General features: G+C 32.9%; 1 protein-coding gene across 2 annotated transcripts in view; it reads left to right on the top strand.

Annotated features, from left to right (window-relative positions):
* LOC109595667 (uncharacterized) overlaps nucleotides 1-17,151 on the top strand; it is a 148,417-nt gene that overhangs the window by 92,125 nt on the left and 39,141 nt on the right. For both annotated transcript variants that reach the window (XM_049964870.1, XM_049964871.1), the window contains exon 4: nucleotides 10,500-10,638. In XM_049964870.1, the coding sequence (XP_049820827.1) occupies nucleotides 10,500-10,638 (139 nt within the window). The remainder of the gene's footprint in view (nucleotides 1-10,499; nucleotides 10,639-17,151) is intronic.

The raw sequence follows: 17,151 nt of genomic DNA, 5'->3' as shown, positions 1-17,151 counted from the left end.
TTGTTTTATTTTTTAACATTGATATTATTGCTTTAGTAAAATACACTATTCAATATTTGTTCAAAATAATAATACTTTATTAAAAAATATTTAATCTAAATTCAATTTAACAATTGAATAATAATACTGATACCATTACATAAAAAAAGAATGAATAAAAAATTCATTGTATGGTATATTTATTCAAAGGAGATTTGATATTGTCTGATACTTTTACAGATTTTTTATCTAAACTTGTATATCCTTCATATTTTTATATTAATGATTATTACCCCAATGTAACTTCTCATTTGTTTATCTGCTTATTTATTGGAAGCTTTATATTTTATGTTTGATATATTACATATTATTAACTAATGAAATTGAGATGTACTAAGGAAAGGAATGTAATACATAACTAAATTTTTACTTCGAAGGTTTGACCATAAAAAGAAATTTACTAAGAAATATTTAATGCAAATTTAATGTTGTTGTTTTCTTAATTCATATTAAAATATAGAATTACATGAACAAAATAAGTTATTCAAAATGATTTAAACTGAAACCCATAAATAAAATATTAAATTATTCACAAATCTATATTTTCCATTATTTTGTTTTATTTTGTAACATTGGTACTATTGCTCTAGTAAAATACACTACTCATTATTTGTTCAAAGTAATAATACCTTGTTTAATAATATTTAATCTAAATTCAATATAATAATTGGAAAATGATGTAATGATACCATTGCATAAAAAATGAATGAATAAAAAATTCATTGTATATTCAAAGTGATTTGATATTGTCTGATACTATTACAGACAGAAATAAGATAAAAGAAATTACTGTTTATTCGAATTGAGATAAAGGAATGTAATCTGTGGCTAATAAGTTTTCCTAGTTTTTTTACCATAACGATAATGTCTTATTAAGAGACATTTAAAGTAAATTCACACCCGTAAATTGGACGTTAAATTATCCACGAGTTGACATCAGAAACTGTGAAACATGCAGAGACAATGTGTGATTAAACTTGAATCTTTTCAACTGTTGAATAAGTTACATCGTTAATTTTCATAGTCGCTGACTGTCTTAACGACTCTTCTTACAATTGCATTCCATTTGTACATACTTGAGGAACTAATGTCGGGTTTTTATGGAAAAAAATTACGACTACACTACCGAGCCATAAATTTCTTCGACCGTGCATTCGATGACGTCCATAAATATACTTTTCCATATTTGATATAATGGCGTTTTATTGACAGTTTTGAATTGTTGCCACGGTGTGTTGTGCACCGTCACAAGAGCGTAGGCGTGAAACCTCTTGTACAGCCTTCGGCGTCGGACAAATATTCTGGAATCGTGGCAACTAAAGGTCAGAAGCTGAGGCCGAGCCGGAGTTTATTGTTCGTGGCCCGCGAAGCGTGAACACCTGATTGGTTCGTAGCGGCTTTTGTCACTGGTTAAATCACGACTCTCTGCTGGCGTAGATTTTTTTCCTTGTCTCAGATCCCGGTACCACGATGAAGCGGGACGGGTCATAGGTCGCAAATGGATTTTATTTATCTCGATCGGGGATCGGTCGTCTAGCGCTTATCCTCGACAACGTCAAAATGCCAAACGTTTCGAGCTTTCACGAATTTTGTGGTGGCAACTTGCTCAAATTTACAACGTAATTTATTTTAATTATTATAATTAATTAATTATCGGCGGTTTTATTAGTGGCTTAATTATGTTTGACTATCTCACGAGACGTAAATCTTAATTAATTCTTGTCCACTTGAAAATAATTATTGATAAATCGTGGGCTTGAATGTGCAAGGCACAAAGCCGCATGCAGTCAATATAAACAACGTCGGTTTCGAAAGGAATCCCCGCGACCAAAAGGGAAAAAGACACGGAGAAATGTTCTCCATGCTTATTAATTTCGAGGCACTCGTCCATAAATCGATACGGACAACATGACGGAAGGATTCATTAGTGTGGATCTCTCGAGAGATGCGAGTACCATCTCGTGCATCTGCCCTCCTCGAGTGCGGAAACGTCGAACCGGAGAAACATCGCAAGAGTTTTAATTAATGGCTCGCGGACGCGTTCCGATCGGTTTACATGTCGAGAGATGCAGAACAAACAAATCAAAAACCTCCAGAACACACGACTCGACTCGGTGATCTAAGACTTTTTCCCATCCTATTATTTCCATGTTCATTTTTTGAAAGTACGGAAGTAATTGTTTTATATTGTTTGTAATTAAATTCCATTTCTAACGTGCGACTAACTAATTAATGGATTGAACAGAAATAGGTCCTTTGTTGACAATTAAACTCTGCCAGTAAAACCCATGAAAAAGCAAGTTTACTACTTGTTAGGTCAATAAAACAAAGCCGTAAAGGTGTCGTTGGTTATTTACGGGGTGTGTATCGGTCTGGCAGTGAGAGAGAGGCGAACACGAATTTTTGAAATAGTCTCGTATTATTTATGTGTCAAATTGATGTCTGAATTTCGAATTTACGGGCGCCGTAATTGCGTGCTGCTTTGCGCCGCATTAAAATTTACGGTGCCGATAAAAATGCTTGCGCAACAATAATGAGACCGATCGATTGATTGGGGCTATTTTTATGAACGATTATTGTAGCCACAAAAATTGTTTTTAAAAAATTAATTTATAAATTATTTTAATAATTGCTACATTTATAAAAATATATAAGTGGTCAAAAATAAAACTAAAAAATTATTATTATATAGTAAATTTATTCATTTAGTTGGCAGAATAATAAGCAATAAATTAACTAATAACTTATTCACAATAATTAGTTACAATGCACAACTTAATAAAAATTTCCGACAAGCTGTAAATACAATTAAAAAAGACCACTACAAAGCAATTAAATTTGATCAGGCTTGAATTATTACTCATGGCGGGGTTCTAGCCTGTGCAATTAACACACGTCAATAATAAAGTCCGAGTAATAATGTGTCATTTGATGGACGACATGTGAAAAATTCTTTGCAATACACTGTTCATCGATAAAACATTTTATACTGCCATTAAGTCACCTCACCTTCAAATGATACGTGTTAATAAAATAAAAACTTATCCATCTCTATTCTTTAATTAGATCATCAAATATTTTTAATGAGAGGAGTGAAATAGATGGCGAAAGGTCAGGTTTTTTTACATTTTTTTAAACAAAAAGAGCATCATTAAATGTTTGTTAGACAGATTATTTAATTTTAAACGTTGGTAGACCACGAGAGGATAGAAAATTATCAAAATTCAAATTTATTGTATGATGTATACAGTATTGACAGAAAGTAGAGCAACTTTTTTAAAATTCAAATAATTGTTGTCCTGGTTTTTATGTTAAAAAATTGTATATTAAAATAGTTTAAATTTACTGATGATTATTTGCTTTGGGCTGGCAAAAAGTATAGCAACTTATGCTATTTAAAGTTTTATTACTAGAAATAATTTGTAATTAGTATTTTAATTAATTAACATAATTTTTTTCCTTATTTTGTTTAAAATAAAGTTTATATTTTTATCTGAATACGATACCGTATTGTTCCTCAATATTTATTTATGTATAAAATGATCCATGATACTCTCTATCCAAAGGAGAAGACCCATTTCAAATCCCGAGAAGCAGTCCCATACTTCTCCCAACTTCTTGAAGAAACATTAATTCCAAGTTATGTCTTAAGTAGACCTTTTATTTTGCCGGAACTCATGAAATGATCTAATTTGGAGTAGGATAAAATTTGTTAATCCTCAAACATTTGGTTTTTCTTGGTCTTCTAAGTTTTATTTTTTCCTTCCACATTACCAAATCTTGAAAATTGTAAAACATGTGTTACAATCGAGTGATATTGATTTTTCTCTCATTGGATAGAAAGAACGATATAATCCATGACTTTAATTCGGAAAATAATTTCTTTCCACGAGGCATTATATTAACTCAGTTTACTATGGCATATACTGTAAAACTAAAAATTATTGTAGTTTTTGTACAGATTAGTGACATTTAATAAAAAGTTGCTCTATTTTTTGCCAGCCGAATATATAGTTTTTTGACTTGTATCTAACAGAATTATTTTTAATAAAGGACATATTCACCGATATGTTTTTATACAGTGTGTTCATAATTGATTTAAGTTGTATTAGATTTACATATAAACAGTGGTAGCAATTTATATATTTTTAAAGTTACTCTACTTTTTGCTCTAATAATATTTTTAAGTGGTAAAAATTTAATACGCCCTCCAAAAATTGAGATTTGAACAGAGAGTAATTTCGTGTACAGTTTCACAGTTTCCACAGTTCATTTTCCAATGGATAATTTCCATCGTTAACCGACCTCGGACGGTATTCGCTCACGTTTCGGTGTCCGGTCATTTGATCCGTCGATGGACGCACGGACACGGAAATTAATTTGCCACGATGCCGGCCCATCATTTATCCGGGCACACACGGTAGTGCACAAAGGGCGCGCACACACATCCAGCCACCGGGAACGTGAGTTATTGCCGTTCGATTTTATGCCGGGGCAATTAACTGGCTGTCAATGCTACAGTTAGTTGTTTTGGAATTGCTGACGCGTCGATTCTGCGGCGATAAATTTCGCGGCATTGGTTTTTTATCGGTTTATTGGACGGGACGATTACCATTTTAAAAAAGATTTCCCGAAGATCGTGCGGTTTTTAAGTTGGTAGACAGCAATGGGGTTGGATTTAGTGAATTAAATAAAAATCGCGTGATCAAATTCTGTGGAATACGAGCATGATATATTTCTCTTTACATAAAGATAAATTACGCCGCAATAAATTTTATGAAAAAACATTAAAATTCCGCATAATATACCAGCTCGAACATTTACCCAATATAAAACAAATTCAATGATAAAATGACTACGTAATAAATTCACAACGATATTAAATGAAAATAATTTAAACGAGTTACAGCTCTCGTAAAAATGTAATATTTTCCATTGGTATTGGGTAATAAAAGGAAAATGCATTACATAAAATTGTTATATGGCAAACGGTTTTGTGCAATGCACGAATCATGTAACGCGAAACAATAAAATTAAGCTAATAGGAACAAATCAAAGAGCCAGAACTCGGGCGCATACTTTCTTTGCCGTATGCACTGAGATTTTGTAACAAATGCATTTAGAAAGTTCAAATGCAGTTTGTAGTTTCAAATTCACATAGTTTCTCGCTATCAGCATTCGTGGTTCGTATTTAATGGATACTGTGTCTAATAACATTTGAAATGTAAACTTTTTAATTGGCTCTAATTAGAAAAACTTGCACGAAATAGTAAAAAAAGGTGTCCTAAAAAGTAATTAACGTTTGTAGTGTTTAACTTTGAATTGTCATAACTTTTACACCATTACTTATTAACCACATTGTTTAAAATTCATTTTATAAGAAAAAAATTCTGTGTTCTTCGAACTGAAGAAAAGATCACCCTCACTTCTGACCTCCTCTTCAGAATTAAACGAATTATCATGGACCAATCTGGGACACGTTTTTGCCTTACAGTGGCAAAATTTTCAAAAATTTTAATAAATTAAATCAAAATTACAAAACAAAATTGTTTAAAAGTTAAATCAATTAAATATTTGAATATTAAGTGTTCGAAAAAGTAATTTACGTTTGTAATGTTTAACTTTAAAATGCCATACATTTTACACCATTACATATTAGTCACATTGTATAAAACTCATTGTATAAGAAAAAAATTGTGGGTTCTTCGAACTGAAGATAAGATCACCCTCACTTTTGACCTCCTTTTCAGAATTAAACGAATTATCATGAAAAAAAAGTTTTACACCATTGCATATAAACCACATTGTATAAAACTTATGCCATAAGAAAAAAATGATTAATGAATTAATTCTGAAGAAAAGATCTCATCAGAATTAAACGAATTATCCTGGAAAAAACTGGGACTCGTTTCTGTCTCACAATGACAAAAGATTTATATTCAGTTTTAATAAATTAAATCAAAACTACAAAACAAAATTGTTTAAAAGTTAACAGTTAAATATATGAATATTAAGTGTCCGAAAAAATAATTTACGTTTGTAATGCTTAATTTTAAAATATCATATCTTTTACATCATTACATGCATACAAACTCATGTCCTCGTTAGAATTAAAAAATTGGACAATTCCAAAAATATAGTGACATGAAGATATATCAAGGACTGTATCATGGATGGCATTACATTTAACATTTTGAAACTTTCTTTATATCTGTAATGGTATATACAGTAGGAAAAGCGTTTGACCTGTCTGAATTTAGAGAGAGACAGTAGAAGTCTCTCCCATAGTTCGAGATATACTGTCTCTATTGTACATGATGTTTCTTTTAGGATTCAGATGGATCAAACTCTTTTCGTACTGTATACTCATGCATTGACAAGAAAAAGCAAAATTTGTTTTCTATTGACTAAAATGGTCTCTAGTTTAAAATTCTTCATGAAAGGTGTCAATTTGTGAATAATAGTTAGTTACATTAATCGTTTAACATCATGGTAAGGAGTCAATGTATATGGACCGACCATACAGTGATGAAAAATCTTCTTTTTTTTTTGACTTAAGACATTTTTAAGTAATATTCTACTAGTTTTTCCAGCTTCAACTATTATCTCGTACGTACGACGTATTGTCGTAATCAATCCATTTTTCATTTTGATTAAAAAAAAAGATTTGTGATTGGTGCAATGGGAGAATTGGCAATTGTTAAAAGCTTTAACATATTTTATTGTCTTTATATTATTATACTTTTTAATGAATTTCATCGCATGAATTCTCTTTCTAATGGTTGATTCTTCACATTTTAATGACTGGCCTATTATCTTTGAAGTATCTTGAATGAGGAGTTTCTATGAGATATTTCTTGGTTAGTAGGTTTTAGTATGTCTTTGTCGTTCTTCTTCTTCTTCAAATCATACATTGTCTCTTAAACCAACAAAAACCAAGTTGAACTTTCAACATCAAGTAAACTTTTGAATACACAAACTACAGGAAAAAAATGTTTTGAATACAATACAGGAGAAAAGGAATAACATAGTTTGAAAATCCATGAAAATTTTTCAGATGCTTTATATAGTTTAACACAAAAATTAAGTAAAGCATGAATGAAAAACGTAATTTGCCTTTTCCGGCACTTAATATTTGTATTTATTCATGTTTTCAAACTTCCAAATTAATCAAAATTATACAAACATTGCCTAGTTGGATTTCCTTTTATGATTTATTACAAGTCATAATATTATCAAAGTGATTCACCTCTGCTTCATTATTTAAATTTTATGTACCCCAATACATTCAGAAATGTAACAGAGATTTTATCTCAAAACTCGAAGGGGCCTTTTTATCCATTTATTAAATTACGGAGAGAAGTGAGCGCCTCCGGGCTCTTTCCGTGCCTTAACGAGTGTTTATTCACGTTTAATTGTATTGAATTAGAAGGAAAAGTCAGGGATTATTTATTCAGCGAATGTCACGTCTATTAGTGGGATTGCTGATCTTTTGATTGTGATGATGGATGAAGTGAAAAGCCTTCTTTGCCGTGCAATTAGACAACTCTCACGACCGGCCTTAAATTGAGCCAGCACGATTCCTACCTTAAAACTATCAATAAATGTTATTTAACTATAATGGAAACTACTTTTAAACAATCTTTCCACCACATCACGAAATCTGTGAGCCGAATGTGAGCACTAATTTATTGAATTAACATCCTTTAACATGTGTATTCGAATCGGGAGAATTTGCATGCGCATCTGTCCGTACGCCATAATTTATTAATTCCCGTAATTGATGTTTTAGTTATTAATTAATTTGTGTCGTGAATACACCATGAAGTATAATGCAGTGCGGCGATTTAATTTGTTGTATCACAAAATGCATCGGTCGTTTTACATAAATAATTCGCATGAATTTTACATGGGTACGTTGCCGGTATGAATGAAGCTGCACCGTTGTCACACCGAAATGTTACAAAGGTCGGCGATAATTATTTAAATAAGGCGCGTCATCTAAACGGTGCATTATTAAAATGAAGAATTCCCGGTCCACAAACAATAAATAAACAAGTTGCCCGAGTCTCGTAAAACGTGGGATTCTGAATAATGTATGACATTCAGCAAGTCATTAGAATAACGTTGCAGCGAAATTACAAAATTAGAATTGTAGACATTTCAGCGCTTGAACGTTTTGATTAAATTTTTATTCGTTTAATTTCCGGAATAATTCCGCTTCGCCATTCTTCGGCGACATAAAGGGCGGCGACGCTGTTGTTTTTTTTTTTTTCGTTCTTTGGCCGTTCGCGGGGCATAATTTAGAACCTCATTTATCACGGGTCATATTCAGCCGAGCAAACTCGCGATATTATTCATTTTTAGCGTCTGAAATTATGTCGGAACGATGAAAACATCGGGAGCATATTGTCTGTTCCAGGTTCTCGTAGTTTGCCCTTTTGTACCGTCCTTGTTTTGAAATCGTCGAGCATAATAGAAATTATAATGGCAACGATCCAATAATACGGTGCACACAAGCGTTTATGAATATGGAACGAGTCATTTTTTAGTGGTTCGAGTTCCGGTCACATGAAACTGGAATGCGTGTTATATTTAATAACCGCATTAACTTAATGTATTTTTGGTTAATTGGTGCATTTGCATTAATTAATAACCGCAGGTTTTAGGGCCATCTAAAACACACACGGAATGCATAATTTATGTGCGAGACGAACTCCCGTCCGTTTGTTTTCGTTCAGCTGTCTCGAGCATTAAAATCTTTCCGATTTAATTAAAAATGGCTTCACTTTATTTAAGCTAAATTAATTTTTTTTAATTAATAAACTGACATAATTAAAATTGCCATATAAAGCGGATTTTAAATTGCCTCTATTATTTCATTCATAAATTATCAGTATAAAGTTTTGTGCAAGACTAACACGATGAATTTGATGGACTACAAGGAACATTAAATATTGACAGTTTTATTTCGTAATCAACTCCTCAATTAACTACGAAATAATTGCCATTATTATTTTCATGGCAGGCCTGATTGTCTGAAAACTCAAAAATATAATAGAGCTTATATTAAATTAGCATAATAAAACGATTAATCTCCGGATACTTGTCAATGGCATTTTAAATTACATTTTGGTTTTTAATTAATTCAACGTCCATGTATGACGGGCATTAATCTCCATATTCATGCGTGTCATAAACCGTCCGGAAAATGCTTCATTCAACGAGATTATTAAAACGTATCGATTGAAAAAATTGTTATTATAATTATACTGGGTGTCTCAAATTGGTTGAGTTTGACAGTTACGAGTATTTTCAGACAAGAATTGAGTCATGTACAATTTTTGGAAAAATTGTGGTGTTGGTATATTTCTATATTAATTTTGAGTTAATAAATATTGTAGACTGTGAAATATAAACGACTTAATTAGTCTATCAAAAACTTGTGACACAATTACTTATTTTTAACGGATTATCAATCACCTATATACAAAGCGATTGACATAATTTATTCATTAGAAGTTTACGTGGATTGAAAAAAAGCAAAACAATTAAAATTTGTTTTAGTAATTATAATATGTTTATTATTTTCAATAGAACACCCTGTATATTTTTGGATTTTAAAATTCTGTATAATGTTAACCATCTTTATATGCTTAAACCCAATAATTATTAAAACTTTTTTTTTAAATGTTGATAGATTGTTCGTACAACTAAAATATTTATAAATGGCATACATGTAATCCATAAATGACGAACACCCTGTACAAAATTTGGGAGTACTAATTGGATGTTTCTTGGTTAATGTGTATGGCAGGAATGCACTTTCCGGCTTCAAAATTGGTGGCTTCGGAGACATTTTACTTCAACCATCAATCTGAAAAAATGGAATAACTTAAGAACTAATGAGTTTAGGTATAGGTCATAGGATAGCTTTTTAATTTACAATTACATGTAGATTTTAATAATCCAAAAATACACAGTTTCATTGAAAATTAAAAAATTTGATGTCACTTGAGAACAAAACCGAAAATGAAATTAGAATAGTAATTCAAGTCGAGTCAAGAAAAAAAAAATGATATGCTATGTAAAAAAAACTGTGACATAATTACTATTATATTTTTAAACAAATTATCAAAAACATTGTTATATCTTAGCCAAATGTATATTTTTGAAAAGTTTGTGTAAAAACGCGTGTAGAATAGTTTTTATTGTATTTTAAATAATTATTATTACACTTTTAAAATTTGCTAAATGTCAATTTTCGTAGATATGTCCAAAATGGACAGAGATATTAAAGTACCATAGTTCTCTCTGAAGTCTGTAATTATTCCTAACAGTTAAAATCAATTAAATTATAACACTTTTGTTAGCTATTTGATAATTACGTTGACTTTACCTAATAGGACTGATGCAACTAATGAAATGTTTAGATTACTTATCTCATACTTTTTTTTCAGGTTGCTAGTAAGCCGTGGGTGTTATCGCCAGATACAAATCAAGGGGACCTGACAAAATTATGCAACCACAAAAGAAAAACACTGGAAATGGCCTCATTAGATTGTAAGCCACCCGACCCCCACGTTAAATTAAGAAAAGGTAAGTCCCTCCCTTCCAAATTCCACACCTCCTAATCAATTACTCGCATTAGTCTAATTGCAATTCGAATTTAATTCCCGTGTTTGGACCGTTTAATTTAGTTATGTAATTCGCAAAGCGTTCAAATATTGTTTTTTAATTGGACTATGCAAATTTTTGGTGCGGATATCGGGGCCCGGTGATTTAATTAACGGCAAATAATGAATAAGCGTTGGAAATTTGCGAATTTCGCAGATAATGAAAAGCCGGAGAGCGGGCGGTGGGTGGACGATTGATTTGGTGAAACAAACAGGCGTCATCCGAATTTGTTTGTCCGGTAATGAATTCCGTTAATAAAATGCCGCCGGCGGCGGCGTTAAAAAATTAAAGGGCGAAATTTAATTAAAAACTCATTAGTCCGAATACACGACGCACACACTCACACAGCCACACCGCCACACGGACCGATCGACATCGATAAAAAAATCGCGGTGATTTTTAATTAGCGGATAGCTTGGTTCACTTAAAAATTGATCGGCGTTGCTGGTTTAACTCGTGGAATTAAAACTAAATTGGTGTTCTATCGAACGGGGATTCACATATTTTTTTAACTAACTGAAAGGTATTCTTTGTACTGAGGGAATAATCCGAATCTATTTAAACCTTGTAAATTGTACTCAGTATTTATTGGAAAATGATAGTGGTCACAAACAACAAAATTATTAATCTGGTAATTTAAATCATATTATCTGTCGAGGATGTGAACAAATTGTGTTCTGTATATTATTATTACTATTATTAAAATTTGTTTAGTAGACTTCAAAAATCACACATTTGATTAGTTTATTATTATTAAAAAAATACTAAAACCAATTTATGATTTATAAAATTGATTAATTTATTTGTCGGAGAAGATTAGAATTTTGCCTAATCGATATTATATAATGTTCGGGATTATTGGTCAACGTTTGTTGGAATTATTTCCTGATGTTTCGGTCTGAACCACAACACTACAGGCCAACGGATAGAAACGCTCAGAAATAAGACATACACTGAGACCTCATACTAATAATTTAGTTCTACCTAGTGAACCAACGATATTCTCCGATATATACGTAAAGTATCAGATCTGCCACAGAGGAGAGACCATCAAACAGCTTCTGGAATATACCGCATACCATGCTTTTGCGGGAAAGTATACATCGGTACCACAAAACGTTCAATAGGGACTAAGATTAAGGAACACAAGCGAAACTACATACTAGGACAATGGGACAAGTCTGCTATATCTGAACATGCAGTGGAAATCATAAGATAAAATTCCAAGATACACAATTGCTTGGCCTCGACAACCGGATATCACAAGAGGATGATGAGGGAAGCAATTGAAATCCATAAACACGGAAACAACTTCAACAGAAAAGAAGAAACTTTGAAGTTTGATAAAATATGGATACCAGTGCTAAAAACACCAAAATTACTAAGCAGATAAGAACGGCTAATGAACACAACGAAATTTATAGAACATCAATTGTTTAAGTTGTCATTGTGTAGTTAATCATGAATTAAACCGTGTTAATGTGCGTCGTAAATTTCGTCATGTCTGCGTGAACTTATGGCAACGCCGTCATAATCAAATTGACCTGAAATTAACACGGCCCGACGAACCCGATTCCATCCAGAAATCTGATTTTCCCGCCGAGCAAATTTACAATATAATTACCGCAAAACGGTGCAAACCGTGGAAACGCAATCTAATGTCGGATGTGGGATTCGTGAAAACTTTCATTAATTCTTCGCTATGCAGTTGCAATACAATTAGTGACGTTTACAGAGACATTTTCCTGAATTTTCCTCTTGTGCCATTATTTTAAAGGTGACAAACAAAAGTATCATATGTCGTTAATCTGAGCGTTTAGTAGCCGGGATCTCAGGTTGGAAGATGGCTAACGGACCGTCTCGTTTCGAGGTAGCAATAACACCTTATTCGTCTCCGAGCATCTCGACCGAAGTGGCATGTTAAAAAGTCGCCTTAATTAAACGAACGAAGGCACGTCAAATGTTTATTTATTGTGCAATCCGACTCTCGTTGCCCAATACGTCTTCCGCTCATCTGCCTCTCTCCCTCCCGTTCGTCGTCCTCGTTCGAACGGTAGAGCACGCAAACACTTCTTTTATGTCGTGATTAATATCGCCTTACCATTTCGGATTGCGCGATATCAGATTTTAAATGTATTCAAATGGCGTCATTAAAATTCCTTAATTTGTTCTTACATCATGTCCGTGGCAGCTCGCTTTGATACTTCCTACAAATAAATCAACATCAAACGGCGACATTTGTATAAAAAATACCTCTTATCTGCGCCCCAATGAACGCACACCATACATTTTAATTAACATTCGCCGTTTACATTGTGAAACTCCGGCGCTCATTCTGTCCACACCGATGAATTATGAACACACTACGCCGAACCAACAAACGACCAACATTCTACTCAACAAAACTCTTTTCATCCGTTTATTGAATAAACTCCGACTTCCCCGTTCGAGCAAAACTCGACCGAACACAATAAAAATTCGCATGCAACCGATGCCGTTTCATTTTGCATTCACAGCAAAACGGATTAACGGATTGCGTCGTTCCGGGTCCGGACCGCGGAATCGGAAAGGGGGATTTATGATGCGAAATAAAGGGCGTAAGAAACCGCCGACGATTTCCGGGCGTCCGTGTTTTCGCCACGCAATTACCCGGGGGATCAGCAGCTGGAGAATTAGCAACAGTAAAAGCATTATTGTTGTTAAGTGTTGTTTAGTTGACTCCAAGCGTCGACAAATCTGATTACATTAATTAAATCTTCTAGTTAGTTTTCGAATAATAGTCTGTCTCTTTGTTATTTTTGTGTACTATTTTTTAATAGGCCTCAACAGTCATAAAATTTGATTATTTCCTCAAGTAATTTATCGTCAATTAATAGATTAGATTGTTCATTTAAGTCGCCACCAGTAATGGATTGAGTCAACGAAGTTCTCTGAAAAAATTGAATGCAGTTTTTCTGTTATTTTTATTATTGTTGTTATCTAAATATTTTTAGTACGTGAAATAATTTTTCAAAAAACTAGGAGACTAATACAATTAAAATGTCAGTTGAAGTAAACAATAATTAATTATTAATGGAAATTAATAATCATCACAAAGAAAAATTATTCCTTTAAATACTATATAAATAAAATTACCTATTAATGGAGTGACCAATTGTTAAAAATAAATGAGTTCAGCCTGTCTATTTTTATTTTTATTATTATTCTTGTTGATAATGTTTTCTATTAAATGTTAAAGAAAATCAAATTCAGCTTGTTTTCCAAAGATTAATTTTTAAATAATCATGAAGATGGAGAAAATACAATATTGAGAATGACGTGAAATGTATATTCCAAAAAATTCTTATAAAATGACAATACCAGTAAAAAACGTTCATACAGAACGATCTAGTCTGACTGAGGCTTCAAATATCATCAAATTTGATTTGAAGTTATGTCTTCAAGAATTTATCATCAATTAATAGATTAAATCATTCATTTAAATCGTCACCAATAATGGAATGAGCCAACCGTGTACTCATAAAAAAATGAATGCGGTGTTACTGTAATATTTCTAGTACGTGAAATAATATTTCAAAAAAAAAAGAATACTAATACTGTAATAATACTTACAATGCCAGTTGAAGTAAATAATAATTATTAATGAAAATTAATAATCATCGTAAACAAAAATTATTCCATTAAATACTGTATAAATAAAAAATTCTTTTAAAATGACAATGGCAGTAAAAAACGTTCATTTTAATCGTAAATAATAAAAAAAAATAGTAAAAAATGACGTGTAATGTATATTATAAAAAACTGGTAGCCTTATAGAATGGCATTTGTAAGTAAACAATAATTGTTATCCGTATTTAATGGCGATTAATAGTCACCAAAGAGCAGCAAAAATCGGTAATTTAAATCGCATTACCCGATGATGGAGCGAACAAACTGTGTACACACAGAATAATGAATCCAGTCTGGCTGACGATAAAAGTGTAAAGTGGCAAAAAGTGCACACTATCTCCCTGGAACCGTCTGCCTGTTCGCCGTTATTACTTTGATCTTTTTTCCCCAGTCGAGAGGACTACAATAAACTGGCGAACAACCGTAGAAAGCGGCGCACTCCGGTTCGATTCTGAGTTATTTTATCCCGATATGAGTCGGATCTTTTCCCCGTTTTGCCTCGTGTCTGCGTGGTTCTTTCTTTTTTTTTTGCGATCGCCTCGCGGCCCTCTCGTATAAATCCTCCTTTGGTGTTGAGATAGGGAACATGTGCCGCGAAATAAGTCTCCCGTCTCGCCGCCCGTCCGCCGTCGGATACGTAAAATTGAATGTTCGCCGCCGCCCGTTTCTCGCATCGGAAAACGATAAATCAACAATCGGAATTTAATGCTTATCAAATGGCTGGAAATACACAGTTGGCGCGCAGTGACCGCCCAATTTATCGAACGTCCGGAGATTTATGGTGAATAATGAAGCCCGGACTTTCAGTTTTGTAACTGACGGTAATTGGAAATTTGTACGAGGTGTAGCCACTTCTGTCGTTTGTTTATTTTAATACCTACAAGAGCCCATTATTTGTTTTTAATATAAAATAAAACTTGTAAGAGTATTTCTGAAACATATGTAAAGGGATATTGTAATAATTAATAACTTAGAAGTATTAGCAATAGAAATTAATATTGGAAAGTGTAATTAACAATTTATATTAAATTTTATTACATTTTAAATTTCTGCAAGTAGATGTTAAAATTTCGTAACACATCTTATAACCAAACAAATTATTCAGTTAACCCATATCTTTCGGTACATGTACAGTATTGACCAATTATAAAAATATATAAATTGCTACCAGCCTGTATATACAAATCTAACATAATTTATACCAATTATACAAACATATCGGTGAATATTTTTTGTGTTAAAAATAATTCTGTTAGTTACAAATCAAAATACTAAATATTCGACAGGCAAAATGTAGAAGAAAAAGAAGATGTTTGGAAGTTATTCATAATATTTTATTATTCAACATAGTTACCTTCGAGGGCGATACAGCGATTATAGCGATCTTCCAACTTTTCGATACCATTTTTGTAGTACGATTTGTCTTTCGCTTCAAAATAGGCCTCAGTTTCGGCGATTACTTCTTCATTGGTGCTAAATTTCTTTCCAGCGAACATTCTTTTGAGGTCTGAGAACAGGAAAAAGTCTCTGGGGGCCAGATCTGGCGCATATGGTGGATGCGGAAACAATTCGAAGCCCAATTCATGCAATTTTGCCATTGTTTTCATCGATTTGTGACATGGTGCATTTTCTTGATGAAACCTCACTATTTTATTCTTCAAATGGGGCCGTTTTTTAACGATTTCATCCTTTAAACGATCCAATAACGCTATATAAAAATCGCTGTTGATGGTCCGGCCCTTTTGGTGGTAATCAATGAATATTATACCTTGCGCATCCCAGAATACTGATGCCATAACCTTGCCAGCTGACTGTTGTGTTTTTCCTCGCTTTGGATTCGGTTCATCGTGTGCAATTCACTCAACTGACTGCCGATTGGACTCCTGAGTGAAATGATGGAGCCATGTTTCATCCATTGTCACATATCGACGCAAAAATTTAGGTTTATTGCGCTTGAACAGCTTCAAACACTGCTCAGAATCACTAACACGTTGTTGCTTTTGATCGATCGATCGCGGCACCCATTTTGCACACAGCTTTCTCATGTACAAATATTCGTGAATGATATGATGTACATCTTTAGATGATATCTTCACAATGTCTACGGTCACGATCAACTTCACTTTACGGTCATTCAAAATTATTTTGTGAACTTTTTTAATGTTTTCGTTGGATTTCATACTAGCACCGCACTAGAGAATATTATTTGGTTCATACCATTTAACATTTAGCTCCGGAATTTTATATAGAATCATTTGTAGAGTTGAACCAAGAGCTAAAGGGATTGAAATTATTTTAGATACTGCAACCAAAATTTCATAAATGTTTCATAAAAATTTTAAAAAATTAAAAAAAATTAATAATGAGAGGGTCAAAATGTGACCAATAGTCCCGTAAAAATGGAAATGAATGTTTCGAAAAACAGATTAAAAATATTCGTACTCTGACGCACTTGACGCAAATTAAAACGGAGCGTCGCGCACCGGTTGATTAGGGTTTTGAAAACGAAACGCGTAAAACCAACCGACGACAAATTTAAATATCCAACAGCGGCCGGTAATGGGGGAGAAAGTATTTGAATATAAAAAGCGTTAGCGCTCACGTTTTGAGCATAAAAACGAATTTATATGTAAATGAAAAATGTGCATTAGTCACTTATCTAAATGGACCTGGATTCGGGAAAAATGAAAACCGGCTGAATATTAAAATTGACTGTCTGCTCGTGTTATCGTCGGATTAATGAGCCCGGAGTTAATGTGTCCGTAA

The sequence above is a fragment of the Aethina tumida genome, chromosome 3 (genome assembly GCF_024364675.1).
Source record: "Aethina tumida isolate Nest 87 chromosome 3, icAetTumi1.1, whole genome shotgun sequence".
In the NCBI taxonomy this organism is placed as follows: Eukaryota; Metazoa; Arthropoda; class Insecta; order Coleoptera; family Nitidulidae; genus Aethina; species Aethina tumida.
The sequence above is the reverse complement of the archived record's forward strand: the minus strand, read 5'-3'. Positions and strand labels throughout refer to the sequence as shown.